Source organism: Carettochelys insculpta, chromosome 1, assembly GCF_033958435.1.
Source record: "Carettochelys insculpta isolate YL-2023 chromosome 1, ASM3395843v1, whole genome shotgun sequence".
In the NCBI taxonomy this organism is placed as follows: Eukaryota; Metazoa; Chordata; order Testudines; family Carettochelyidae; genus Carettochelys; species Carettochelys insculpta.
In genome coordinates, this window is record NC_134137.1 from 37679777 (window position 1) to 37706953 (window position 27177).

The 27177-nt window shown below is 39.9% G+C and overlaps 1 protein-coding gene across 8 annotated transcripts in view; it reads left to right on the forward strand.

The window, feature by feature from the left end:
- The window catches only part of YAP1 (Yes1 associated transcriptional regulator), a 128995-nt gene that overhangs the window by 3275 nt on the left and 98543 nt on the right, over positions 1-27177 (forward strand). For all 8 annotated transcript variants that reach the window (XM_074984567.1, XM_074984576.1, XM_074984585.1 and 5 more), the window contains exon 2: positions 1423-1673. In XM_074984567.1, the coding sequence (XP_074840668.1) occupies positions 1423-1673 (251 nt within the window). The remainder of the gene's footprint in view (positions 1-1422; positions 1674-27177) is intronic.

The window sequence follows — 27177 nt, forward strand, 5'->3', positions numbered from 1 at the left end:
AAAATAACTTTGCTGGTGTCTACAGTGTGCACTTACTATTTCAAGATAAATTCAAAATAGCAGGCACGTTATTTCAAAATTGGTAAACCTCACTGTAGGAGGAATAATGCCTATTTTGAGATAGTCACTGTTAAGATGTGCAGCAGTGCTATTTTGAGATGGTGCTTAGTGTCCAGAAATGCTATTTCGAAATGGTGAGGTGCTGTTTTGAAATATGTTTTGAGTGTAGCTGTGTGTTGTTTGGTATCAGCTCTGTTTGTATAGATGTAGCCTCAGTGTTCTGTGCTGCTATTTAGCTGTAATTTACTCCTAAGTGTCTTCTAAGAGCCAAATAACCAGTAGAAATGCTGGTAATACTTATAGACAATACTGACCTCCTGTATTCTGGCAAATTCTCTCATTTGGCACCGGTCAGATCCTGAGGCTGCTGGACTGGAGTGGTTCAACCTATAGCTGGTTTAATGATTCACAGGTATATGAGTGTATATGTCTGTGTTAATAAATGGGGGCCTATGGATTATGCAGTGCCTGGGTTCAGTGGCATGGCAAAGACTAACATTTACATAACTTGCACACCTACATGTAGTTATCCTACTGTCCATAGGAAGTGAATGAGCTCAAATGTATGAGTCAACATTTAAATACATTTTTTTTCTAGTTCTCTGTGGATTTGTGTCCATATCAGGAAAATGACATAGTTGAACATGATTCACTGCTTTCAGTTCTGGAGAGACCCAGGATGTGATATTAGGATTTAGTGAGCCAGAGCTGAGGAAGATTGGCTGAGATGTTTGCAGAAACTTTGACTTGTTTGTCCCGATGCTGATTGTAGCTAGTGATGCTCCCCCTTTTTTTATATACATCACACCTTCAAGTAAATTGTATGTTGGCAATCCTTTTCTTATGTATCATATCTTGCATTGTAATGAGATAGTCCTTTATGGCTTAATTCTGTAGTCTCCACTCATGTAGAATTTCCATTGAAACCAATGGGCACAGTATGATTGCCATGTGCCTTGAGTAGTGGTGAAAAACGCCAACAATCCAGATTGGTAGTTCACACCCACTTCGTGTAGTTGCTTCCACTAATCCATTATAAGAGGGAATTGTGAATTTGCCATGATAGGAGTGCCCTTTGAAGAATAGGGGTAAAATCAGGCTTTAAGGTACAATCCTCACAATGAAAATGGTTTTTTATGTGTGTACAGACTAAAAGTAAACAAGAATGAGTAACATTCAAAATTAATATTCCATGTGTATGTAAAACTTTTGCACACTACCTCTTTGAATGTTGGCAACTTCTGAATAAATAGAAATTTGAAAACAGCATATTTGTCTGCTTGTCTAGAAAACATTCAGTAAGTTACAAGTAGATTGTTTCTGCTGAAGTAAAATATCTTCTAATTATTTAACTCCTGACAGGCCAGTACCGATGCGGGGTCAGCAGGAGCCTTGACTCCTCAGCATGTAAGAGCTCACTCCTCTCCAGCTTCGCTGCAGGTAGGAGCTGTTTCTCCTGGTACACTTACCCCATCTGGAGTAGTGACTGGTCCTGGAGCTGCACCTTCTTCTCAACATCTTCGCCAGTCTTCATTTGAGATTCCTGATGATGTACCTCTGCCACCAGGTTGGGAAATGGCTAAGACGCCATCGGGCCAGAGATATTTTCTCAAGTAAGTAAAATCTATTTGGAAAAAATTCAGCTGTGTTTTCTTACAAAAATTTGTGTTCCATGTTTAAGAATGCAGGGATCATGGTATCTTTATCTAATATTAATTTAGTGTAAAATATATTTGAAAACTATAAGCCATGATTTTTCAACAGTACTGAGCATCTGCAACTCCCGCTGACCTCAGTTGGAGGTGTGTTTTTGGCTCTTATGGAAATACTGTGCGGGGTGTGTTTTTTGTTTTTAATACATCTCATTCTTGGTTTGTCTTCAATGCGAAGTGGTTATTTTCTGTTTGTTTTAAAAATCACTTTATATATAGCGGTATTTGAATTGCTAAAGTTTTCCTCCAGGACGAAATAAATGAAAATGTTACACAGATTATTTTAAAATGGATGTCAAAAATATTAAGTAACTTCGGCAGGTGTTATAGTGAGAGGAGTAAAAGATTACTTTGATCGTTCAAATTGTAATGATACAGGCACTCATAGAACATTTATATCCACACAGGCAGAGTCCATTGGCACATAGATCTGATTACATAATTGGAGTTTCTAGTTCTTAAAATTAGCTTACATTCTTTGGCTTGAGAGGGAAAATTAGTACTTTTTTTTTTAATTTTTTCCTTATTAATGGACAAATGATTCTTCCTATAGTGAAATTAGTATAATCTTTTTCTGTAACTGACAAGAGATTATGCATGCCAACAGTATTCTATGTAGTCCATTAGAGAGCGTTTTCTTTTATGCTGTGTTGTTTCTAAAGCAGCCGAAGCACTCTCCTCTTTTCTGAAAAGTATGATCACCAAGACACGTAATTGGCCCTCAAATACATGAACTGTATTTTTAGCATTTTTGTTAAACTGTCAGGCTCTGAGTAGTCCATTATTTGCCATTTTGAAATGAGGGAAAATACAGCATGTGTATATATAACCCTAGTTTACTTGAACCAAATAAAGCATTTCCATAGTTTTACCTTGCTTGCCCAAAGATTACTGTAAATGTCTGTGTTGTGCTTACGAAATAAAGTATTGAGCCTGAATTCTTTGGGAAATTGGTGTGTGTTAATAAAGTAGGCCTGCACAAATAGGCAGTAGCCAAATAATAGTAGCTGTGATGTTTGGGGTTTTTTTGGTTGGTCCATGTAACTGAATAATGTTCTTTAGATTAGACACTGAGCTGGAGTAAATTGGCACTGCGCCTTTTTAACTTTTTGAGTTAGGCAAATTTAAGCCAGTTGAGAATATTTCCAGCAGGGCCTCAAGGAGCTCAGCATAAATTTTGAAATTAGATCAAGACAATTTTTGACTGTGCTGTTTACTTTTATGAATCAGCTTACGTAAAATAGGGCAAAACTGCAAGCACAACAGTTACAATGCTAATTCAGATAAAATGTAGTGGATTTAAAATTGTGCAACAGCTAGTGTTCTTCATAGTAATTGTTGACAATTTGAATTTTATAGAAGGGTTTCATTGTTTTATAAGAGATGCAAAATGTCTTATGTTTTAAATACATTTTTATAATTGATTCTTTAATTATGCTCATTCAGGTGAAAGCAGAGGGAAGGATTTGATCTTGGAAAGCTTTTCTACAGTTTCATTATTACTACAGAAAATCTTTTCCTTTTTTCTTCAAGTTTTCTTTTTTGTCCTTTCTTGGTGTCCTGGTATCCATTTCAAAGGGTCAGGTTTCAGCAAGAACAATAAAGAGCCTGAGACTGGAAAGTACACACAAGTCTGGCAAACTCATCTGCATGAGCAAGGTCGTTTGTTCTCAAGCAGACATCCAGAGTAAATGATTGAAAGAGCTGCTAGCTGTGAAGGATGTGTCTTGAAGGAGAAAAGAGTGGAAACAAACCAGGTTGTTAGGAAGAAAAATAAAGGCTGTACTTTTTGAACCTCTCCCTGCTGGGTCACAGGCTGACCTAGGGAGATTTTCAACAGCTTAATAGGCTGTTTTCTTTCTACTTTTGTTGGGTGATACTGGGCTATGGGAGAGTTTGAAGACCTTTCTAAAGGCTTTGTTCGCACTTGAAGATCCACATTTGTTGTCCTTAATAGGTCTTGCAGTACTGTTTACAGGTGTAATCCACAAACCTCACTGCAGTTCAGAATTACTTGTGTTATCTTTATAACCTGAGTACCTGTGAGACACTCTGGATATTTCAAAAACATAAAGAACTTTTTGAAGAATTCCTTTTAGCACAAACAAATGTATATTTCAGAAGTGTTATTAAAACAGGTATTTTGAGCTTTAGATAGAATACATATCTGGTTGCTGAAAGCTGATTTAAATTGGCAGTTTGTCTACTTATACTTGGACATTTCTCAAAACATAATTGTCTAGATTACTACTGCTAACTAATATGCCATTTAGTGTTTTAATACAGATAAATACAAATGTATACATCTGGGAAGAAAGAAGGTACGCCATATTTATAGGCTGGAGAACTTTTTCAGTTACTGCTTCCACGAATGGGTTTGTGTGCTACAGTAGATAATTAGCTTAACATGAGCTAACAGTGTAATACTGTGGCCAAAGGGGCTTGCTGATCCTTGGATGCATAAACGGGGGAATCTCAAGAAAGAGGAAAGAGGTTATTTTATCCATTTGGCATTGTTGTGACTATTGCTGGAATGCAGTGTCTAGTTCTGGGGTTCATGTTAAAGACAGAGCTTGGTAATTTGCAGTGTGTTTAGAGAAGACTCATAAGTACAAGGAAAGAATTAGAAATTATGCTTGATAGACTCAAGGAACTAAGCCTGTTTAGAAGATTACTGGTTGACTTGGTTCCAGGGTATAAGGCTATACCAGCTATAAGGGAAGCGAATATTTAATAATGGGCTCCTCATTCTGGCAGAAAAGGGTATTTCATCATCCAGTGGTTGGAAGGTGAAGCTAAACCAATTCAGATTGGAAATTGTATGTACATTTTTAATGGTTAGTGGAGGAGGTTTTGGAACATATTGATAAACTAAACAGTAACAGATCACCAGGACTATATGGCATTCACCCGAGAGTTTTGAAAGAAATAAAATGTGAAATTTGTGGAACTACTAACTGTGGTTTGTAACCTATCCTTTTAAAATCATCTTCTGGTCTGAATGATAAGCTAATGTAATACCATTTTTGGAAAAATGGCTCCAATAGTGATTCTAGCATTTACAGACCTGTAGTCTAACTTCAGTAAAGAAGAGAATTGTCAGACACATAGATGAACATAATCCATTTGGGGCAGAAGTCAACATGGTCTCTGTAAAGGGAAATCATGTCTTGCTAATCTGTTAGAATTCTTTGAGTGGCATTTACAGGCGTGTGAGATCCAGTGGAGATAGTGTACTTAAATTTTGAGAGAGACTTTGAGACTGTTCCTCACCAAAGGCTCTTAAGTAATGTAGCCTGTCATGGGATAAGAGGGAAGGTCCTCTCATGGATTGATAACTGATTAAAACACAAGAAACAAAGGGCAGGAATAAGTAGTAGATTTTTCAGAATTGAAGGAGGTAACTAGTGGTGTCCCCCTGGGGTCTGTACTGGGATCAGTCCTATTCAACATATTCATAAATGATCTGGAGAATGGGGTAAACAGGTGGCAAAATTTGCAGATGATATTAAACTGTGAAGAGCTTCAAAATGACTGTACAATAAAATGGCAGATGTATTGCTTTGCCTTTATCAACATGAAAATTCATATTGGAGAAAACATAATCCCAACTATATATACAAAATGATGGGGACTAATTTAGAGAGAGCTTGAAGTCATTGTAGATAGTTTGAAAATATTCACTTAATTTGCAGAAGCAGCCAGGAAAGCAAACTGAACATTAGGAATAATGGAAAAAGGGATTTAGAATATCTTATTGCCTCTATATCAATCCATGGTATGCCCACATCTTGAATACTGCATACAGATGTGGTTGCCTAATCTCAAAAGGATATCTTGGCATTGAAGAAAGTTCACAAAAGGGCAACAAAAATGATTATGGATATGAAAGGATGCCATAAGAGGAGAGATTAAAAAAACTGTGACTTTGCACCTTAGAAAACAGGAGATGAAGTGGGGACATGATAAAGGTCTATAAAATCATGACTGATGATGGGAAAGTAAATAAGGAAAACTTATTTACTTGTTCCCATAACATAACAAATAGTAGCCCCCAAATTAAATTAATAGGTAACAGGTTTAAAACCAATGAAAGGAAGTATTTCTTCACATAGTTCAGTTAATCTTGACAGAGGATGTTGTGAAGAAAAAAATAGCTGGTTAAGTTCATGGAGGATAGGTCCATTAATGATTATTAGCGAGGATGGATAGGAATGGTGTTCCTCACCTCTGTTTTTCGGAAGCTTGGAATGGACAACAGAGTGATTTTACATAATGATTACCTGTTTTGTTCATTCTCCCTGCAGCACCTTTTGTTTGCCACTGTCAGAAGACAGGATACTGAGCTAGAGGGACCTTTTGATTTGAAACAATATGGCCACTTTTATATTTTAACGGAGAGAGTAATTAACCATTGTCACATTTTACCAAGGGTTGTGTTGGATTCTTCATTATAAACAACTTTTAAATCAAGAATGGCCATTTTAGAAAATGTTTTGAGAATGTTCCCTGGTCTGTGTTAAACAGATCAGACTAGACCAGGGGTCTGCAACCAAAATAGTGAGAGAGGACTTTTTTTTTTTTTTTGCCCCCCAAATTCGGTTACAAAAATCAGCTCTTCAGGATCCGCCATGCATGTGAAATAGAGACAGTCCTAAATAACATCAAACCATACTTTTTGTATCCCTTATTTTGAGAATGGCACATGCACAATGATTTGTACCAGTTAGAAATTTTAAGTTACTTTCATCCCTGGGTTGGAGAACAAATGAGGACAAGGAAAATGCTGTGTCTGGGGTTAGGCTCTGAAGCATGAAGGAGCAATGTTCACCTCAATCCTCCACACCAGTGTTTCTCAGACTTTTATTTGAAGAAGAAGGGGGGGAAAAAAAAAGGTAAGTACCACCAGCCCTCCTGCTTTAACCCAACGCCCCCGCCCCTCCTCCAGAGACAGGGACCCCATGTCCCCTCCCCCACAGCTGTAATCCAGTGCTGTGACTGACTGGAGCTGCCATGGCCACCATCGCCACTGCCATATGCTTTGCCCTCAAAGTGCTGTGGTGGGATGTGTGTGCAGAGCAGCGCACAGTGCTCCTGTGGCTCCAAGTATTTTATTGTTCAAAGAGCCATTTGTAGCGCGGGCACGCCTACCCCCCCAGGACTTCTCTTGTGTCCTGGAGTTGAGAACCTGCCTGAGGCAAGCTCTGTGGCCAGAGGTGCTCTTGTTGGGGGTGGGCGGGAAAGGGCACAGTAAAGAGCCACAGAAGAGTGAGCAGTGGCGGTGTCCGGAGCTGCAAATGACTCTTTAAGGAGCTGCATGCAGCTCCGAAACCTCAGTTTGCTAACCCCGGGACTAGACTATTACAACGTTCCCTTCTGGCCTTGGAATCTATAAGTAAATTGTGCTTATCAGTAATTGGTTTCTCTTAGCCCCTCTTTAGTATTCAGCCTCTTTGTTACCTTGGTATTTTTGCTTTGTGCTCCCATTGCCCTGTTCGGTAGCCATTCCACAAAAGCATGTTCCTTTTTGGTAAATAGAAGTACATTTTTACAGAACAATTTAAAATATTAGATGTCTCTTCAGTTGTTAGTGCTATGGCACTGGTTATCAAGTGTATGCCCTATATTTAGGCTGTGAAGGATTGGTTTATCAGTAAATATTGATTTCATTGTACACACCCAAACAAGAAGAAAAGTAGTTCCTGTGATTATTTAACATTTATGTTTAGGCAAAGTTAGAAAAGTGTTGCATCCATCAAAAATATATCTGAAAATTCAAATCTATCTATGCTGTGGATGGTTAAACACAATAAAGAAATTTCACATGATGAAGTGACTGAGAACTGCAAATACAACAGTTTCCACAGTAGGATAGGTAGATGAGTAAATGGTTACTGTTATATTTGTCTATTTCGGGTCACATGCTTTTGTACCAGTCTGAGATATTTGGGGAAGGATCTGGTTTTGAAATCCCAACATCTGGCATTCTTACCTTTGGTCCATTTCAGCATCATAATTCAAAATACTTTTGTAAGTTTACATTTCTTCCCAATGTGTGTGGTGTTCCAATATTTCTAATATTCATATCATCATTAGAACCAGGACTTCTACTTGCATAATTACTCTGAGGTATAATTGCAGCAGAATTAAGTGTTGAAGGCAAACACATTCCTGCTGTGGGTGGTAGCATTAATTCTATACTTCATGAAAGCTGCAAACTTCTGTTCCAAGTAACTGGAGTTCCTCATGGAGTTCCTCCATAGTAGAATAAGTCTTGTCTCCTTAGTAAGGAGGTAGATGTTAGTCTGCACAGCATTATCATGGAGAGGAGGATTGTTCCAGAATAGACTCAATATAAAATGAAAGTGACATTATCAGTCAGTGTGTCAGTCATTGGCTCTTGAATCACTTGCTTTTGGCTTGTGCTAGGTTGACATCCCAATGAACTATTAGGGGCAGAGGGGCGGGGCACGGCACTACTTGCTCTACCTCTGGGCAAGAGATAAAATGCGTTTTTATAAAATGCGTTGCAGCCGTAATAGTAGTCAACACTTTGCAAAAGGGCAAATCTGTATGTTAAATGTAATTTCTGTTATGATTTGCTTATTTTATACTCAGCACTGGACACTATTTTAACTTGTATAATATGGCACATCTGATTCCTACAAAAGTGGTGTAATACCCCTTCCTGTCTCTCCCAGTGTGAAGAAACTATTATTTCTGAGTCCAGATGTCTTCCTGTAGTTGGTTTTTCTTTCAGGAAGCAGTTCTTCCACACAGTTGGTCAACAGCTTCCTATTGTCCTTATGAAGTGTTCCATGGCTTCCTGAATAAAACTAAGTTGGTTTTCAGTGATAGTTACTGTTATCACTAACCTTTTTTAAGATATCTTACTAGGTCAGTTATTGTTAAGTTGGTATGTCTTAAATGGTTTGCTACAGAGTTAGGGATAATTCAGGTAATTTGATCTAATATGGAACTAAAGCGGTGATGTCCGATAGTAGTAGTAATTCAAGGATTGCAACACTTGTTGTTGTGACCCTTCCATATTCACAACTGTCCATCAGAGCCACCACCTCTGGAGCCATGGGGTGGCTGTGGCGGGAAGAGCACCACCAGGGCCGGAAAAGCTGTGCTAGGGCCAGAGCCACTGCTGCCGCGCACTTGTCCCACCACGCGGTGGGAAGCGGGCAGAAGGCGCTCCACATGTGCAACTCTGAGGACCCACATACAACTCCAGAGCCCAGAATCACCATACTATGGTGTCCTGTTTGCCACATATGGCCAGTGGATTACGTATTGGACACCACAGAACTAAAGGTTTTTAAAACTGTGAAACTTAATTCTTTGGTCTAATGTGATTTGTAATATAGAAAGGGTAGAGGACTTAAGAAGTGATTGGGAGGAAAATGGCAGTGTCATTCTTCCTCCCTGTTTACACGTAAAGAACTGATCTGACGTTTCTGGGCCAGAGAATGTTTGGTCTCGTTGGATCCAAGGTGGTATTAAAGTGTGTGTAGTAAGTTAGCGCACAGAGTAAGTATGGTAAACCCCCAATATTCATGATTTCAATTTGCGCTTAAATTGTATAAGTGCAAGTCAAAATCTCCACGGGCTGGGGAGTGCAGCTACTCTGCCAGCTCCCTGGCTCCCCCAGCTGAGGGAAGCTGGGAGTATAAACAACCGTACCTGGCTCCCAGAGTGGCAGGGAGTTCCTGGCTTCACCCCCCCCCCCCCCCCCGGCTTTTATGAAATTTGACTTACACAAGGGTGCGCAGCAGTGCAATCTTCGGATCGCTCGGGGGACTACGGTACATATTCAGTAATGGAGCGTCTCTGAAGTTCTCAGCCCTGTGCAGCACACCGCTCAGGTTCATTCTGACATCAACAGTGCATTTGGAGACTAAAATTGTAACTACTGCTTATGATAGGTTTAGGGTTTCTTTTATAGTAGTGCCACTAAAAATCAGTTGAAGCTTTTTACTACTCACTCAGCTGATCTGTATGTAGGTTAGAGTACAAATTAAAAACTCAATTTTTTGTTCACAACATTGACTCTTGACTTTTAAAAATCATATATGTGTTATAGATGCATTACAGATCAGGAAGCTTCCCCTAGTTTATAAAAAAAAAAATTAGCTAGTTTCACAACAAACTTGGGTGACTAAAGGCAGGAACAATATTTGTCTGTCACATTTAAAATTTCTTGTGCACATTCCCATTAAGATTCTTGGTTTGGGAAGACAGTATTAAATACAATAATAGGACTTTCTTGTCCTTTCAGAATTAAAAGCTTTTAATATTGCTGTGTGATATTGATGCTGCAAAATTTTTTTGAACTGCAGTTGCACAAAATATTTCCATATTTGGGAGGCGAAGGGTAAGTCTCCCTATTTGTCTTAAAGGCAGAGGTAGATGAAAATGTGTCTTTAATACTCTGTAGAGAACTTGTAACTAAGCTCAGTGGGTGGGCATTGATGGAAAGAATGACACCTAATACCTCACTGCTTTAAAAAAAATGCAGGAGGGCTGATAGTATTCCTGTATTTGAATACTGTGACATATGCAGAATTTTTATAGTATTGCATTTAAAAAAAAGTTACGATTATAGAGTACATGCAAACTAATGCTGCATCTCATGAAAATACGAATAAAACATTTTAAATGTGTTTTCTTTGCAATAAGTTTCTATTTTGTTCAAAGAAAAACATGACACTTAACATCAGATGGCAAAATTATAATGAATTATGATAGGTGCCTAGAAAATATAATTTTGAAATAGGTACACTGTTGGTTTGGGGATTCACAACACACTGAGTCATTGGATGTTCATTTACATAATTTAAAATGGACTTTATCCTCCAAAATTTCTATTTTCATAAGACTATCACTTGTGCTTTGTAAGGAGCCTGATACAGTCCTCGCTGACATCTGCTGCTGCTATTCCTTTGACTTCAATGGGCCCTGGAGCAGGCTCTAATTGAGAGTTAAAATTAATGCTGTATGGGAAGCAAGGCTCCACAGTTGCGAACACAGCTCTCATCAATCTTTATGAGAGTTGTGCATATACATTAACCGTTGGAGCACATTTTAGAACAATAAAGATAACATAAAGACAATGTCAGTAAAGTAAATAGTTAAAAGCAAAAGTGTTTTTCGTGTTTGAACATGTAAAACTACAACTTTAAATCCCCTTGAAGCTTTGATAAAACTGCTTCTGATACCTTATTCTTCAGGAAAAACTCACTTTGCTTTACTGTAGACTCAAAGGGGAAGGTTTTTCATTTCTTTGTAATGTTGCTTATAGTTTTGGATTAATGAAATTTAAGTTGAGCTTTGTATTCAGTTGGCATTACTCTGATTTTAAAATATATTGTAACATTAGCACAAATTATCACTTGCATTTATGAATAATTTTTCAGTATTTTCTAATAGGAAATCTTTAGAGGCCATGAGTACTTAGTAGTAGTGGTTACCAAGTGATACATTTCTTAGGAAGGATCTGAAGAAGTGGGTCTGTCCCACGAAAGCTCATCACCGAATAAATCATTTGATTGGTCTTTAAAGGCTATATTTCTGCTGCTTTGTTTTGTTAGAAAAGGTCCGTTTATTGAAGGATTAATCAGACTTAAACAGTGAAAGGGACACTGATGCTTTTATGAAGAAAAATTGTTGCATGCCCCGATAGCTCAAATACTGTCCCACCAAGTCTTCTGGGAACAAGTGTTGTCACCAGGGAAGCACTTTTATTTGGTGGGGGTCTTGAACTCTCCTTAAAAGCAAACAAAAGTTTGGTGTAAATCTTCTAATCATTCTATCCCCATTCTGTCGTTCTCAGAGGCTAGGAGGAAGGAAGGTTGAATTGTTTAACACTCATCTGGCTCACAGCGTGGGAGGGATAATCATCTGTAATGCATACAATGTATAATAGAGAATTGCTGCTCTGTAAAGAGCTGTAAATTAACAAAAGGATGCCAGTATGGAAGTTGCGATCCAATTAATAATGGTAGTAGCCACTAATAATAAAATTCTTTTTTGCTATTAAGCATTATTAGTAAAAATGCTACCAACGTACCATCTTCATTAGTGGCAGCGTCTTTTTCTCATATCCCCTCATAAGACCCATCTCTTCCCCCTTCCAAATAAGTAAAGCAATAACTTTACTATCAAAGAGCTTAAAACTTTTGGGACAGTGAACTATACGTGCATTGTAAATACTGGATTTACAAATAGTGCCTGCTAATAAATGACTTTACATAATTGATACCGAGCAAAACAAAGCCTATATTAAATGTATCCACTACTTTGTTTGCCAGAATGTGTTTTTTTTTGAGTAAGTGTAAACCATTATGAGCCCTAAATATTTTATTTCAGAGGTTTGGGTTACAGGTGAAGTGGAGCAAGAGGAATGGTATAACGTATCTCTGAATAATAATCTCTACATATCACAGACATTAACTAGTTATCAAGTGAGGCAAACGGTGTATAACAAGGATCATGTCAAAAGTTGAGTATAAGATTAAGTATTTAGTATGGTATTAACTATAAACTGTTGATATGCTTTCCTATCAAAGCTAAAATTCAATCCAATTCTCCTAAAAAGAGAGGAGTGAATAGTTTAGAGAACCATTGGCTAAGAATAAAGATAGTTTCTCCTCCTTTCTACATGTATCCAGCACTTTTTATACGTTTACCTTCATAGTTTGGTGGTAAATCCAAATGATGTAATTGAATGCAGTTTAACCCTTTGAAGCTGTTGGTCTGTGACACTTTCTCTGAAAATAATTAGTTTTGCCATTACTATGTTGGGAAATCTCAGTTGGCTAAAACATGTAATAACTATTTAAGTTGATGAATTGCACCGTTAATAGTGACTTCATGTGTAACGAAAGAAGTCCTCTTTCACACAGTGCACAGGGATGTATCATTCATAAAGCTTGAATATATCAAGGTTTTTTTGCTCTTGTTAATACTAAAAATAGCATGGTTGTGAACAGGATGCCTGCATAGGAGGCATACACAAGTAGCTAAAATACCTAGGCTAGATGCCACCTGGACATGTTTGTCTGTGCATGAATATACATTATTGTAATAGCAATGATTGTCTCATTCCCCACACTTCCCTTGGATTAATCTGGTAATTTTTTTTGGGGAGGGGGGTGTTAAATAAATATGAAACAAAATTCTTATATGGAGTCAGTGTTGGAAAGTCTATACGTGCCACACAGCGTTTGCATTTATTCTGTCAAACAGTGCTTTTAAATTACAATGCAACTTGTGTAAAAGATACTTTGAAACTAGCTGGGATGGAGATGTTTGTTTTTAAGCATTTAGTTTATAGGACGCTTTAATACTCTGTTATAAAAGTGGGGACTAGTAAATGTGTTGCTGTGTTGGAAATAAAACTATTCTAAACTGGCTTTCATTTGTACTCTTGACTTTTTGCTTGCAAATCAGTACCAGAAGCAACGCTGCTAGTTTTTACTGGATATCAAGATTTTGAAACATGTATGCATAAGGTCGAACATTGCTTACTAGCCTCCATGATAACACATTCGTGAATTCAGGCTCACATTTTAAAGTTGTAGCTAGTATAACTAAAACATGATTTGGTTTTCAATTTGCCTACTTTGAGCTAGGTTTTGGGCAGACCATAGCCATTCAATTAGCAGATTTTATCCAGTAACTTAAAATAGGGCATCTTGTGATATAAATCATTACTGGTAAACTGCAGGTCAGCCGTGCTAGTTACTAAGGAAACAAAGCTTTGTCTTCAAAACAATCATGAACTTCTCTGTATCTCCATTAATAAGACTTTTCTACATCATGTTGAGAAACCAGAAGCGTTTTGCTTAGACTCTGGCACACACTGTCTTATAAAAGATACATCAGTGTTCGTAGAAAGTCTGTAATGATTATTGGTCTGATATTGGGTAGTCAAAACTGATAGTGAACTGTTTTATAGTGGAGTCAAGTAAAGGTAATTTTCTAACCCTTGCTTATCTGCAAAGGTTCTGATTCATGGAGGTTTTTGTGAGGCAGTGTGTGTAGCTACTCTGGAGTTCCTTAAATTATATTGTTACTTAGGGGATGCCTTTCCCTTTTGCATTAAATGTTGGAATGGGAATATTTAAAAATATTTTTTCTCTTATGGATGCATTGTAAAATTTAGACATTTGACTTAATAAAATGTTTTCTCAAAGCACTTGTGGGTTATTCAACTGAAATGGTTTCTTGGTTAAAAAATAAAAAAAAGAAGTCTGTTATCAAGTGTGTTTCTTAAGTCTGACATACTTTTTTGAAACTTCAACACCTGCCTATCTTGATGTCATGTAGACTACAAATTTGCTTAGTTTAGAATTATTTTCATTGTCATATATTTTAAAGCATCTTCGGAGGAATTTGGGAAGAGAAATTCCCAGTCCAATATATATTTGCAAGCAGCATTTTTCAAAGTTTACTCGCCCAAATCCACAGTAATTGTGACATTCAGTTCCTTTAAAAAAATCAAATTGTTTTCTAAACACTTCTGGAGTGTGCAAAGATGAGAAGGAATTTGTTTTTACAGAAATACAAAGTGATTTCTTTGTAAGACAAGAAAAGAAAAATAAAAGGTTGATATTCATGAAAAGCTTTTTTAAAGAAAGATCCGTTTAGAATTTGAAGTGGAAGCCTTACTGTTTGGAACACTTAAAACTGAACTCCATCAAACACTAAAAATGTAAAGAAGATGGCAGTATCTTACTGGTATGGGCTTGTTGCGTGTGCCTTCGGAGGTCTTTTCAGTCGCCAGATTGTAACTTTAAGATGACCCTCGTAGTTGGCAAAGTGAAGTATGGAAAATGACTGTATACTGGGAAATGTGAGGGAATGGTTGAAAAGTGGAAAAAAAATAGACATGCACGTACGCCCACCTCTGCTTGCAAGACTCTCTTTCATGATATGTGCCATTCACTATGGCCATGTTTACATGGCCCCAGTCTTCAGCTCTGCTGCTGGCAGACCTATGCTAAGCAGGTTCCATGGAAATTCCAAATGGCTTGCTATTTGCATACTCATGCAGCTAATTGGCATAGCTGCATGAGATTTTGTTCTTGTCGAAGGGGTCTGCTGGCAGTAAAAAGGCAGTGTGGATGTGCCTCTGCTGGCTCAAGCCTTCTTTGTTACCAGTCCCTTATAAGGGACTGCCGGTGGGGGGTGTTTAGCCAAGCAGAGGCACATCCACACTGCCTTTTTACTGCTGGCAGACCCCACTGCCAAGAGCAAAATACTGTGTGACTATGCTAATTAGCCACATGAATATACAAATGGGAAGCCATTTGGAATTTCCAGGAACCTGCTTAGAGTAGCTCTCCCGGGGCAGTGTAAATGTGGCCTATGATTCCTAGCATATGATAAATAATCCTCTCAATTAAGGAAAAGATACTGCTTTCCTTAATTGGGGTTTAGCGGTTCTTACAACCTGGTATTTGGCTATTGGGACAGAGGGAAATTCATGGTAAAAATCATAAGGGGTTTTTTCCTTCCTGTTTTATTTTTATTACTTTAAACTTGTGAACTATTAGAATTGAAAACTGTGTTGGCGGGGGGGGCACCCTTTGATTAGTCTATTCCATAAGCAGTTTAAGAAGTCCATAAATATTACATATCCTCCTTTTGGTACTTTTCCATATGATTCTTTCCTTGCCATTGTAACTATTACCTGCAGGTCACCTGGCTGTATAAAGATGCACTGTCAAACTTCTAATGTCCGTCTTAATGATAAACTAGCAAAAAGAAGTCTTGTGGATTTTTTTTTTTTTTTTTTTTAAATATTTGGTGAAAGGTCTGTGTCTCTGCTTGTTTTTGGAGGAATTGGACTGGCTGGAGAAATAGTAAGGTTATGACAAGCACCAAAGAAGAAGAAAGCCGACTGAGTTGGATATTAATACATATTTAGAGTGGCTATGTCTACACTTATGAAAAACTTCAAAATGGCCACGCAATGGCCAGATCGAAGAATAGTTATGAGGTGCAGAAATGAATATTCAGCGCCTCATTAGCATGCTGCCAGTGTGCCGTGTTTCCCTCAGCCATGGCTCATCTACATGGGGGTCCTTTTCAAAAGGACCCCGCAAACATCAAAATCCCCTTATTTGTATCGGCTGGTAGTATATGACAATTTATCCTTCAAATGCGGCTGATAGAAATAAGGGGATTTTGATGTTTGCGGGGTCCTTTTGAAGCGCCATGGCTGGCGGCATGCTAATGAAGCGCTGAATATTCATTTCTGCACCTCATTAGTATTCTTCGATTTGTCCATTAGCGTGGCCATTTCGAAGCTTTTTGTAGCTATAGACACGGCTACTGAGTGGATTGTTTAAAGAACCTGTCCAGGTCTAACAGATTAGATTTCTTCATGGTTCAACATCTCTTCTTCTGTTTAATGGCTGAGATCATTCACAAAGGGAAAAAGAAATCTATTTCCTCAACTTTTTATAAACCTCTGTATTAACACACCACATCCTGCCTGCTTTATATATTTATAAGATAAAATGCAAGAAAGCATTGAAATTGGTAAGGTTTGGGTGATACTATTTTTTCCCCCCATTGCAGGTCACGTTTAAGACTTTTTGGTTTTAGAGTTTACAGCCTATATTTGATTAAAAACCAGCTTTACTTGTATAGATTTAAATTCCAGGTGGGCTCAATCCTGTAAGGAGCTGAGTTCTTTGGACTCCAGAGTGTCATTGGTGCTCAATAGCTTTGCAAGAGCAGCACTCTGGGAAGAATATTTTGAATAATATTAGTGCTGTTGTTAAATTTATCCTTCCAATGCAGCAAATTTACTGTGTGTTTAGTGCAGCACATATGTCCTCCTACATGCTCAGTAATAAATCTGAATCTTGTTATTTGGCAATTTAGAAAATAACCTGCTCTCTTTCAAAGAAAATAAGTATTAACTCGCTAGGATGTTAGGCCCAAGTAATTATAAGAAGGAGGTTTGTAACTTGTAAAATTTCTTCAGTAAGATTTTGGTGGTGGTGCACCTTTGATGCACTAACAAATTACCCACAAATCACTGAAGAAACTCTGTTTGCCATTTCACAACATCCTGATAATTTAGTCACTACTCTGAAGTGCTACATGCCAACAAAAGAAAATATGAAGGAGTTCTGAGTGAGTTTAGTCTGCATCTTGGTATAAAGTAACATTGTAGTGTCTCTTAACGGGAGCAGATAAAATCTTGAGTTAAGTTTCTACTCAAAAATACTTTAATTCACCAATAGGCCTCTAAAGGGACCTATATGTGATCAACTGTGTCGACAAAACTGATTCTTGTGTAAATGTAAAGACGTTGTGTCTGATCTTTTACTGTGGCTACCTCTACACTGAAATTAAGCTGAATTTATTGAAGTTGACTTTTTTCACCACTAGATTTTATAAAGCTCAAGATGAGTGTCCACAAATGTCCTGAAAGTGGCAATTGCTCTGTGGAGGCTTGCAAAGCCTGACAGCTACTGGTCAGTGGGAAATCAGTGGAGGATGGGCAGATCTACAGTGGGGGCTGTGGTGATCCAGGTAGCCAAGGCAATCAATACCTGTCAGCTGTGGAAGATCATCACTCTGGGAAACGTGGAGGCCATAGTGGATGGCTTTGCTGCCATGGGGTTTCCAAAGTGTGGTGGTGCCATAGGTGGTACGCAGATCCCCATCCTGGCCCTGGATTACCTGGCCTTGGAGTACATAAACCACATGGGGCACTTGTCCATAGTGTTGCAGGATTCAAAGGTTATCTTACCGATAGCTATGTGGGATGGTCAGGAAAGGTGGATGACACACGTATCTTTAGAAATTGAGATCTGTACAGAAAGCTGCGGGTTAGGGCTTCTTCCCAGACCAGAAGATCGTCAGTGTGGAGATGCCCATAGTGATACTGGGTGACCCTGCTTACCCTCTGCTCCTTTGGCTCATGAAGCCATACACAGGCATCCTGGACCTCAGCAAGCAACACTTCAGCTACAGGCTGAGCAAGTGTAGAATGGTGGTTGTTTATAAGTCAGATTCAGGTGCATTTTGACTAGTTTGGATCTTTATGAAGCCAGCATTTCCACACACACCCCCGCCCCGGCACCAGCCCCGTGCTTGCAAAGTGCTGTATACTCCATAACGTTTGCGAATCAAAGGGGGGAAAATTTCATGATATTGTGATACTACCTTCAGCCTGCAACTATTTTGATACTACCTTCAACACCCCACAGTGATGTGTGCTTGACCTTTACGAAAGCACCTCCAAATGCACCCTACTTCACGAGAACTAATAAACGACACTGTGGCTGTGTCTACACTAGCCAAAAACTTCAAAATGGCCATGCAAATGAAATACATATTCAGCGCCTCATTAGCATGTGAGTGGCTGCGGCACTTCGAAATTGACACGGCTTGCTGCTGCGCGGCTTGTCCAGATGGGGCTCCTTTTTGAGCAGATGGGAATAAGGGGACTTCGAAGTAGCCGGGATCCTTTCGAAAAGGAACTGCATGGCGGCAAGCCGAGTCAATTTCAAAGTGCCGTGGCTGCTTGCATGCTAATGAGGTGCTGAATATGTATTTCAGTGCTTCAGTAGTAAACTTTGAAATGGCCATTTGCATGGTCATTTCGAAGTTTTTGGCTAGTGTAGACATGGCCTATGGTTTTCCCAAAAGCATTCTTTTTATTTTGGGTGGTGAGGGTTAAGGGGTTTGGAAAAAGAAGGAAATCCTGGCATCGGTGTCGTGTGTGGTGGAATGTGAGGCTTTTGCAGTGTGGAGAGGTCCTGGGAGTGGACTCATGAGACTATCCTTGCCCTCTCTACCTCCCTGCATTCAAGGCCCCCGATGAGGGGGAGGTGTTGGGCAACAGAGTGAAGAAGCTGCCTAACAGTGAGTTCTGTGGTCAGTGCTCCTATGCAGTTCCAGTGTGGACCACAGTATGCCGGTTTGCTCCTTTACACCTGTCAGGAGCTCTGCTGAGTCCTTGTTGTTGCACTGGAGCATGCTTTGCCACCACTGCTGGGTCTGCTTTCTGTCAGCAGTGGCTTGGGCTTGCTCCCTCTATGCCTTTTCAAGCTGCTGCAGGATGAGATCCTGTTTGGATCTCTTCCTGCAGTGCATCACAGCAATCCTGTCTCTGTGACTCACACTGCCTGATGAAGAAAATCAAGGTCAAAATTTAGATACAATTGTTAAATGTGACACAATGCACTGACCCATACCATGAATGGGTCTCTGTTTGACCGTCACTGCAACTTTTGTTTTCCAAGGCCAATTTTGGCTTCTTAAGGTTGACTGTGAATCAGCTTCTGCAGACCAGAAGCTAATTAGTTCTCCAGAACATTTCATTGTGTACATGGAAAGATCATGGCAGCTATGGGAGAGGAATGCGGGGGTTTGAAACGTGGCCCTGTAAAGTATAGAAAAAAAACTTTATCTGTGGCTCCTCATAAATCTTTCGTAGCTGTGTGCTTGTGGGGTGTAGAGCCAGGGAGCACTGCAACAGTGTGATGGGAGGTGAGAGGCCAGGAGTTCCCACCAGCCACGTGGTACAGCAGGGTAGTTCTGAGTGTTTTAAATGGCCAGGGATAAGCACGTTAATGCTAAGAGGGAAAACTTTTTAATGAAACTTGCCGCACATACTGTTTCCAAGTTGCCAAAAGAGACATCGACCTCGTTGGAATAACAGAGAATGAAAAAGAAAATATGCTCATAGTCTGTGAACACAGGGCTGGAAAATTTGCCAGAATGCTGTGTGGTGCCATGATGCCAGATTACTTACAGGTTGCCTGTCTTGGAAAGGTGTGGTATCGTGGAAGCTGGAATAAATCAGTCCACCCCAAAAATCTCAGAGAAAAATAAGAGTGCCTGGCTGAAACCCGAGAAATATTAAGCTATTCTACGGTGCACAGATCCACTGCACCTAACCTGCAACCCACTTGTAGCTGTTGGGGGAAAAAAATACTCTTTAGAAGAGCGCTTTCCAGCATTGCTGGATGCTGGAGCATCAGGTACCAATGAGAGAACTGGCTCCAGGGTGAAGAAGAGCTCCTGGCTGGCAGGATCAGCTTCTTTGATGTCTGCTGACTGGCAGTGTCCTCCTCTTCACCGGCCTCCACCACCTGCTCGACCTTGCTGCTCTCACCAGAGAAACAAAAACCTGATCTCCTGAGGAGTCCATGCTATCTTTGGTGAGCATGGTTGGGTTTCTCCCAAGACTTGCGTTGAGTTGCTCATAATAGTGGCATGTTTGGGAGTTGTCTCAGATTGCCTGATGGTTTCTTTCATCTTCTGATAATTCTGCCTGAACTCCTTGATTTTTGGCCTGGCATTGCTGAGCATCCCTAGTGTACCCTTCCTCCATCATGCCTTGGGAAATCTTCCCATAAATGTCCACGTTTCTTTTGCTGGTTTGCAGTGTGCTCAGCACAGATTCATCATCCCACACAGAACTGAGGTCCTGGATCTCCTGATGGCTCCATCCTGGGGCTTTTTTTGCTGTCCTGAAAATTCCAATAGAACCCTCAGGACTCATGATGGTTAGATGCTGTCATTCCTGAGGTGTGCTATCCATGCTGGTCAGAAAGAAAACTGATTCAAATTCCTGGGCTTCCTGCACATCTGGAAAGCAGCAGAGGTGAAAGCAGTCAGAGCAGACACTTATGGAGTATCGTGGGATACTTCTGGGATACCTTTTGGAAGCCAATAAAATAAATTTCAAGTTTCCACACTAGCAATAATTTGACCTTTTAAATTCAGACTTGGTGTTTCAGAGCCTGGGTGCGGGGGGAGGAGCAGAATGAGAAAGTTGACTTTAGCGCTTCTTAAAATCAACCTAATTGTATTTGCAGTGAGGACTGTCACATTGTAAATCGATCTAAGTGCCTTAAAATCGACTTTATGTTCCTGTGTAGATATAGCCTATGAAGCTTAGTGCATCAAATTGTAGTTACATGTGAGAGTGCTGTCTGCAAGACCCCATGATTCTTTATTTAATTAAAAATAAAATTGTGGGGTGGCTTCTCAGCTTTTGTTTCTAGGGTTGAGTTGCTATCCTGAAGACAGCGTTTTAGAAGTGCAGCTGTTTATGTAGGTTTTGCTCCAGGCTGCAACTTGAATCCTGTTTATACAGAGTTGCTGAGCAAGTCAGAGTTTGCATGTCAGCCGTAATTGATTCCTCCACCCTGCAGTCATGTTGCAGTAGGAGTTCAGACCCTCTGCTGTGCAAAGTTTTGCTTATTTAAAGTACTTTTAATTGCTTGCTTGGGTTGAGTGAAGTTAGGGGGGAGGAAGCACAACAGGGTTTAAACTTTCTAAACCCGAATTAACTAAATTACTGGGTGCCTGAGGGAGATGCAAATGTTGGAGTCGTTAAAAAAATCTTTACCTATAGGAAACAGTATCTTAATTTGCATCCAATAAAAAAACTGTTAAAATAACACTAGTGGTCTGTCTTATTCCCACAGAAAGAGGTGTTGGCATGCTCTATAAGAGGCTCAGGACAGAGAACTTAATTTCAGTATTCCACTTGAGCCTCGTGTTTGCAAGCTGCAGGGCAGCAAATGCTGATGTAGCACTGAAGCATAGAATCATAGGACTGGAAGAGACCTCAAGAGGTCTTGTGATTAGAACCCTACCAAACTTACAGCCCTGTAAAACGCCATGAAATCTGGCCGCCCCTGTGAAATAGTCTTTTGTGTGCTTTAGATAGATACTATGCAGATTTCACAGGGGGAAACAAGTATTTGTCATATTAAGGATCCTGACCCACAAGGGAGTTGCATGGTACATTGCAAGATTATTTTTAGAGTGACAGTATTGCCACCCTTACTTCTGTGCTGCTTTCAGAGTTGGGCAGCTGGAGAACAGCATCTACTTACTAAAGGCCCATTTCTAGGCAGCCACGCAGAAGTAAAGATGGCGGTAGCATACTATGCTAGTAGCAGTGTGGAAGTAAAGATAGTAGTACTGCAATCCTCTCTACAATAACCTTGCAATGCTCCCTTCCCTTCCCTCCCTCCCTCCCCCTGCCACCCCCAGCAACTCCTTTTTGGGTTAGGATCCCTACAATTACAACATAGTAAAATTTTAGATTTAAATACCTGAAATGATGAAATGTACAGTTTTTAAGTTCCCATGCCTGAAATTAACAAAAGTGGACCATGAATTTGGTCGGTCCCTACTTAAGATCCAGTCCCCTGCTCTCATGGCAGGACTGAGTATTACCCAGTCCGGGTGTCCAACCTTTCTTTATCAGGGGCCACACAGCAATTTTTACATGTTACAGGGGCCGAACACAAAAAAGCCTAAAGCCGCTGCCACCAGGCTTAAGCCCTCCCCCACCACTGCAGACTCAAGCCGCTCCCAAACTTAATCCCCTCCACAGCCAGGCACCATGCAGCCCAAGCCGGTGACTCACTGGAGCCATAGCTGGGGGCCTGAGCGCTGCAGCCTGCCCAGCCCCAAGAACCATGCAGTCAGCTTTTGAAAATGGCACCTCTGCAGATTCTGACCTGCAGGCCACATGTTGGACTCTCGTGAATAGACCTTCCCTGACAGATGTTTGTGTAACCTGTTCTTACAATTTCCAATAATGGTAATTCCCCAGTCTCCAGAAGTAATTTATTTATTACTTAGCTATGCTTATGTTTAGACTGTTTTCCTGATATCCAACCTAAGCCACCCTACTGCTATTTAGGCCCATTGCTTTTTGTGTTACCCTCAGAAATTGGAGAACAGTTATTTTTTCTCCCACTTCCCTTGTAAAAATCTTTTGTGTTTTGAAAACTGTTGTGTCCCCTTTGTCTTCTCCACACTGAATAAACTTAACTATTTTAATCATCCCTCAGAGGTTGTTTTCCAGACTTTGAAGAATTTGGTTTTCTCTGGACTTGTTCCACTTTGTCTATCTCTTTCCTGAAATGTGGAGCCCAATGTAGGACACAATACTCAGGTTGAGCCTTACTGAGTGCGGGGTAGGGTACAACAATTACCTCTCATTTTCCTCTTATTGCACTATGGCTGTGTCTACACTAGCCCAAAATTTTGAAATGGCCATGCAAATGGCCATTTTGAAGTTTACTAATGAAGCTCTGAAATACATATTCAGTGCCTTATTAGAATGCCGGCAGCTGCGGCCCTTCGAAACTGACACGGCTCGCCGCCGCACAGCTCATCCAGACAGAACTCCTTTTCAAAAGGCCCCTGGCAACTTCGAAATCCCCTTATTCTGAACAGCAGATAGGACTAAAGGGATTTTGAAGTTGCCGGGGGCCTTTCGAAAAGGAGACCCATCTGGATGAGCTGCGTGGCGGCGAGCCGCGTCAATTTTGAAGTGCTGCAGCTGCCGGTATTCTAATGAGGCACTGAATATGTATTTCAGCGCTTCATTAGTAAACCTCAAAATGGCCATTTGCATGGCCATTTTGAAGTTTTGAGCTAGCGTAGACATAGCCTATGGCTAGTACAGCTCAGAACTAGGTTTACCTTTTTCCCTCCCCCCCAAGAGCGATACTGTCTCTTTAGCTTGTGATCCACCATGACCTCTACATCGCTGCGGTACTCTTTGGTCATTCATTTCCCATTTCATATACAAAAAACCAGCCATGTAGCACTTTAAAAACTAATGAAATAATTTATTAGGTGATGAGCTTTCATGGGGCAGACCCACTTTTTCAGAACACGGATACTTCTCTGTGACAATTTTCTTTGTGTCTTTTTGTATTGGTATATACTGCAACACTTTTAAAATAACATTCAACTCTGGTGTATTTGGAATGTTAGGAGTGCTTGTGCAGATTTCTTGTTTTCCAGGAGTGATAGCTAAATGTGCATAATTACTTAAATTAAAAAAGAATACAATTTCAATATGTGCTTTGTGTGTAGCACATTGGTTAGGTGGCTGAAAATAGCCACTGTTCACTCAGCAATCAAAGACTGCATTTGATCAAAATTATCTTAAACATGAAGTTTTATGGAGAGGGTGCTCCTCTGTACTATTTTGGATCTGTGAGATATCCTTCTAGTTTTCCTACCTTTTTTTTTCCCCTTTAAATTTGGGTGTATTGGAATGCGTATTGGAATATGCTACCTTTTAAGGTGTATCGAAGCTGTGGAAAATAAATAGATGACATGTTCTCCTCTGTGAAGTGAAATCTGGTAATTAATTACTGTGGCTTTTAGTGTGGTTCTGTTGTGGTGTCTAAAGGTTGTGATCCATTTTGTTAGGTGCAGAACATACAGCTAGGATAGAAGCTTTTTGAGGGAGGAGCTAACTGAAAAGACAAGACTTACAAATGGAAGGGGAAAGGATTAAAATATAAAAGCAAAGCGATTATTGTGGCTGTAGACAAATAATTAGTTCTATTATGGTTCTTTTAACATGAGCTCCTTTCTATTGTCCTTTGCTTTTTATTCAGATTAAAATATTGAGTATAGTTTATGGTTTCATTCTGACGTACTTTACCAGTATTAAGAATGTAAAAGGTTAAATGGTTAACTGATAAGCATTAGGATTAATGTTAATTGACATTAACTCCATTAGCCCTGGCTTTAGGCTGGTGGGAGGAGGCTGGACCCTGTTGTGCTAGGTTGGCTGGAGTGACTTTGGTTAACAGTTAAACAATATAGTGTTGATTTTTTATCAGTTAACTTTTTAAACTGATAATTAAATTTCCAACCAGTACATTTAAGTCTGTGCTGTTGCTCAGCCCTTCTACGTAAGGGGCTAGATGGTAATTTCATGCAGTCTCTGAATTTGTTGCTTATTAAATAACACACTTCTCTAGAGGTTGCATATGCATATAACAAATGCTAAATTAAAAAGAGACAAGGCCATGCAAAAGATGATGCAATAGTAGATGTGAAGTGCTGGCAATGGTGATAGCTGAGAGCACAGACTGAAGGAAAAGAACAGTGTATACAAAACATGGTGTTTAGTTAGATACCTAAATAAAACCCTGCATTGGTAGGTAAGGTTGCTTGTACAATCTCCAGGAATTAACCATTTTCTCACATCTTCCCATGGGCTTTAATGTGCTTCAGGCCTGTTATTTGTTTGTGAAGCTTTTGACTAACACAGCTACCCCTCAGAATCATAGAAGTGTAGCAAAGGAAGATATCTCTAGAGGTGATTTAATACAGTTGCCTGCACTCAAGGCAGGGCTAGGTAATAACTAGACCGGGGTGAGCAAACTTTTTAGGTTGAGCCCCACTGTTCATCCCTGCAGTTAGCAGCCCCCTCTCCCCCAATCTGTCTAATGTAATCTAAACCGATGGAAATTTGTTGCGTTCATGTGGAAAATAAAAACCTTTTGGGCGCGCGTGTGTGCGCGTGCGTGTGCATATATATATATATAAGAAAATAAATATGTGGAATGTAAAAACTGTATTAATCAGTATATAAATGTGAGTACACGCATACACAATAAAGGAACATATTTCAACATTTTTAATGAGATGGATGAGCCTGTGACCAGGCAGCCAATTGTGCTGCGCACCTCTCACAAAGTTTCATGCTCCCCCTCAAGGGGGCCTGCCCCTAACTTTCTGCACCCCTGGGTTGAAAAACATGTATGACTGGGACTCCCCTGAGGTATGAGCATCCACTTGGCCTTGCTCACATATGAACGTGTTACACTGCAAAGCCATATTTGTATGTCCTCTGAACTGTGTCCATATAGGTGCTGAAACATGAAGGATTTTCCTATGGGTTCTAGACCACAAAAGCTTAGTCCCAAATACATTTGTTAGCTTATAAGATGCCACAGCGCTCCTTGTTGCTTTTTCTAAAACAGACTAATATGACTCTCTCTCTGAAGCTTCTCACGATATAGGTGCTGCAATCACTCGTGAGGTGTCAGGACTTGAGTTCCTATTACATGTTTCTCAAGTGCTCCAGAATTCTTTCCTGGTGAATAGTGAGAGAACTTGTTTGTTGTGGGCATATGGGGGTGTGGAGGAGGGGGAGTGGAGAAATTGTGGGAAGGCATTGAAAGACTGTTGATATGCAAGAGGTTTAGTGTATTTCTATCTCCTGGGGTTCAATTTTGAGCACCTGGTAGGGTTGTGTGAAATCGAACTATTAGAGGGTGGCAGTCAACCCCTGTACTCAATATCATGAAGAGAAAGGGAGGGCAACGTGAGAGTTTCTCCCATTAACCTCCCTCTGTGCGGGCAGCTAAGTAAGTCCATTGTAGATTAATTGATTCTAGCTATGCAATTGCTTATCTAGGATCAATTTTAATGTCTAGCATAGACCTGGCCTTAGTCTGTGTCCACCCTGCAAAGCGGGCAGGTAATCAACCCAAGCAGGTAAGCAACACTTGATTTTTGGACTGTGCCTGGTTTAGCCAGGTGTAAAGCAACACCAGAAAGCATCTGTAAGAGGTTTTTGTGTGTGAATAATATGGGGCAGTACCTTAGTGAGAGTTTGTGAAGTCTGCAGTGAAGAAAATCCTTCCAGCTGTAAAACATTAACTATTGCTCCACATCCTCAGTTACAGGTGATACAAGTGGATAGTGGGCTGAGTGAATCTGGTCAACTACTTCAGCAGCTTAACATCCTGGTAAACGTAAGCCAAAAATTGCAGATTCATTTGGCTTTACACATAACTTTAAAATACTGGCCTTAGATGGAGTTTACCACCCACTTTGGTCTGCATTCCCAAGCAACGTAACTCCAAGAAGACCCGGTGCTGTCGTGCTGGGGGCCGCTACTGGCCTCACACACTCCATGGGAACTTGCCAGGTTGAATCCTCCAGACAGACTGCATGGACCTCACCCCACTCCAAGAAAACTCATGAGATACCAGTTTACCCTAATCTAAACCCTCTTGAATTAGTTACCACCTGTGGATGGATTTTCTTTAGCAATGGAAGAGGAAAAGCTCCCACCCACTACTTTCACTGTATTAACTATTTACCCCAAAGCAGCGTGTAACTTAAACTCTGCTGTTGTAGCGTGCATATACCCTAAAACAAAAGAGGGAATTATTTGAACTCCTGGAGGAAGGTGCCCAAATTAGCTTTTAATTTTCTAAAGATGACTAGCTATGATGCACAATTCCAATTTAAAAATAGCAATTAAAATAAAATAGAATACGTGATGGGTTCAAATCAATTAAATTGCACACTTGGTGTTTGTCAGACTTTGAAGTGAAATTGAAGTTTTATTGCAGACATCTGCTGAGACTTGCCACCTTTCTGTTGTGCAAAAACTAAGCCAGGGCTACTTTATAGTGCTTCCTGTCCATTCGTGTACACATATTAAATGAACAGTGATGATTAAAGAAATGCAGAACATGGATGTGATTAGTTTACTGGTGTGTAATCTGTAACGTGGCTATAGTCCACTGTAACTCTAGGATGGTTTTATTTTTAAAATTCCAACAGTATG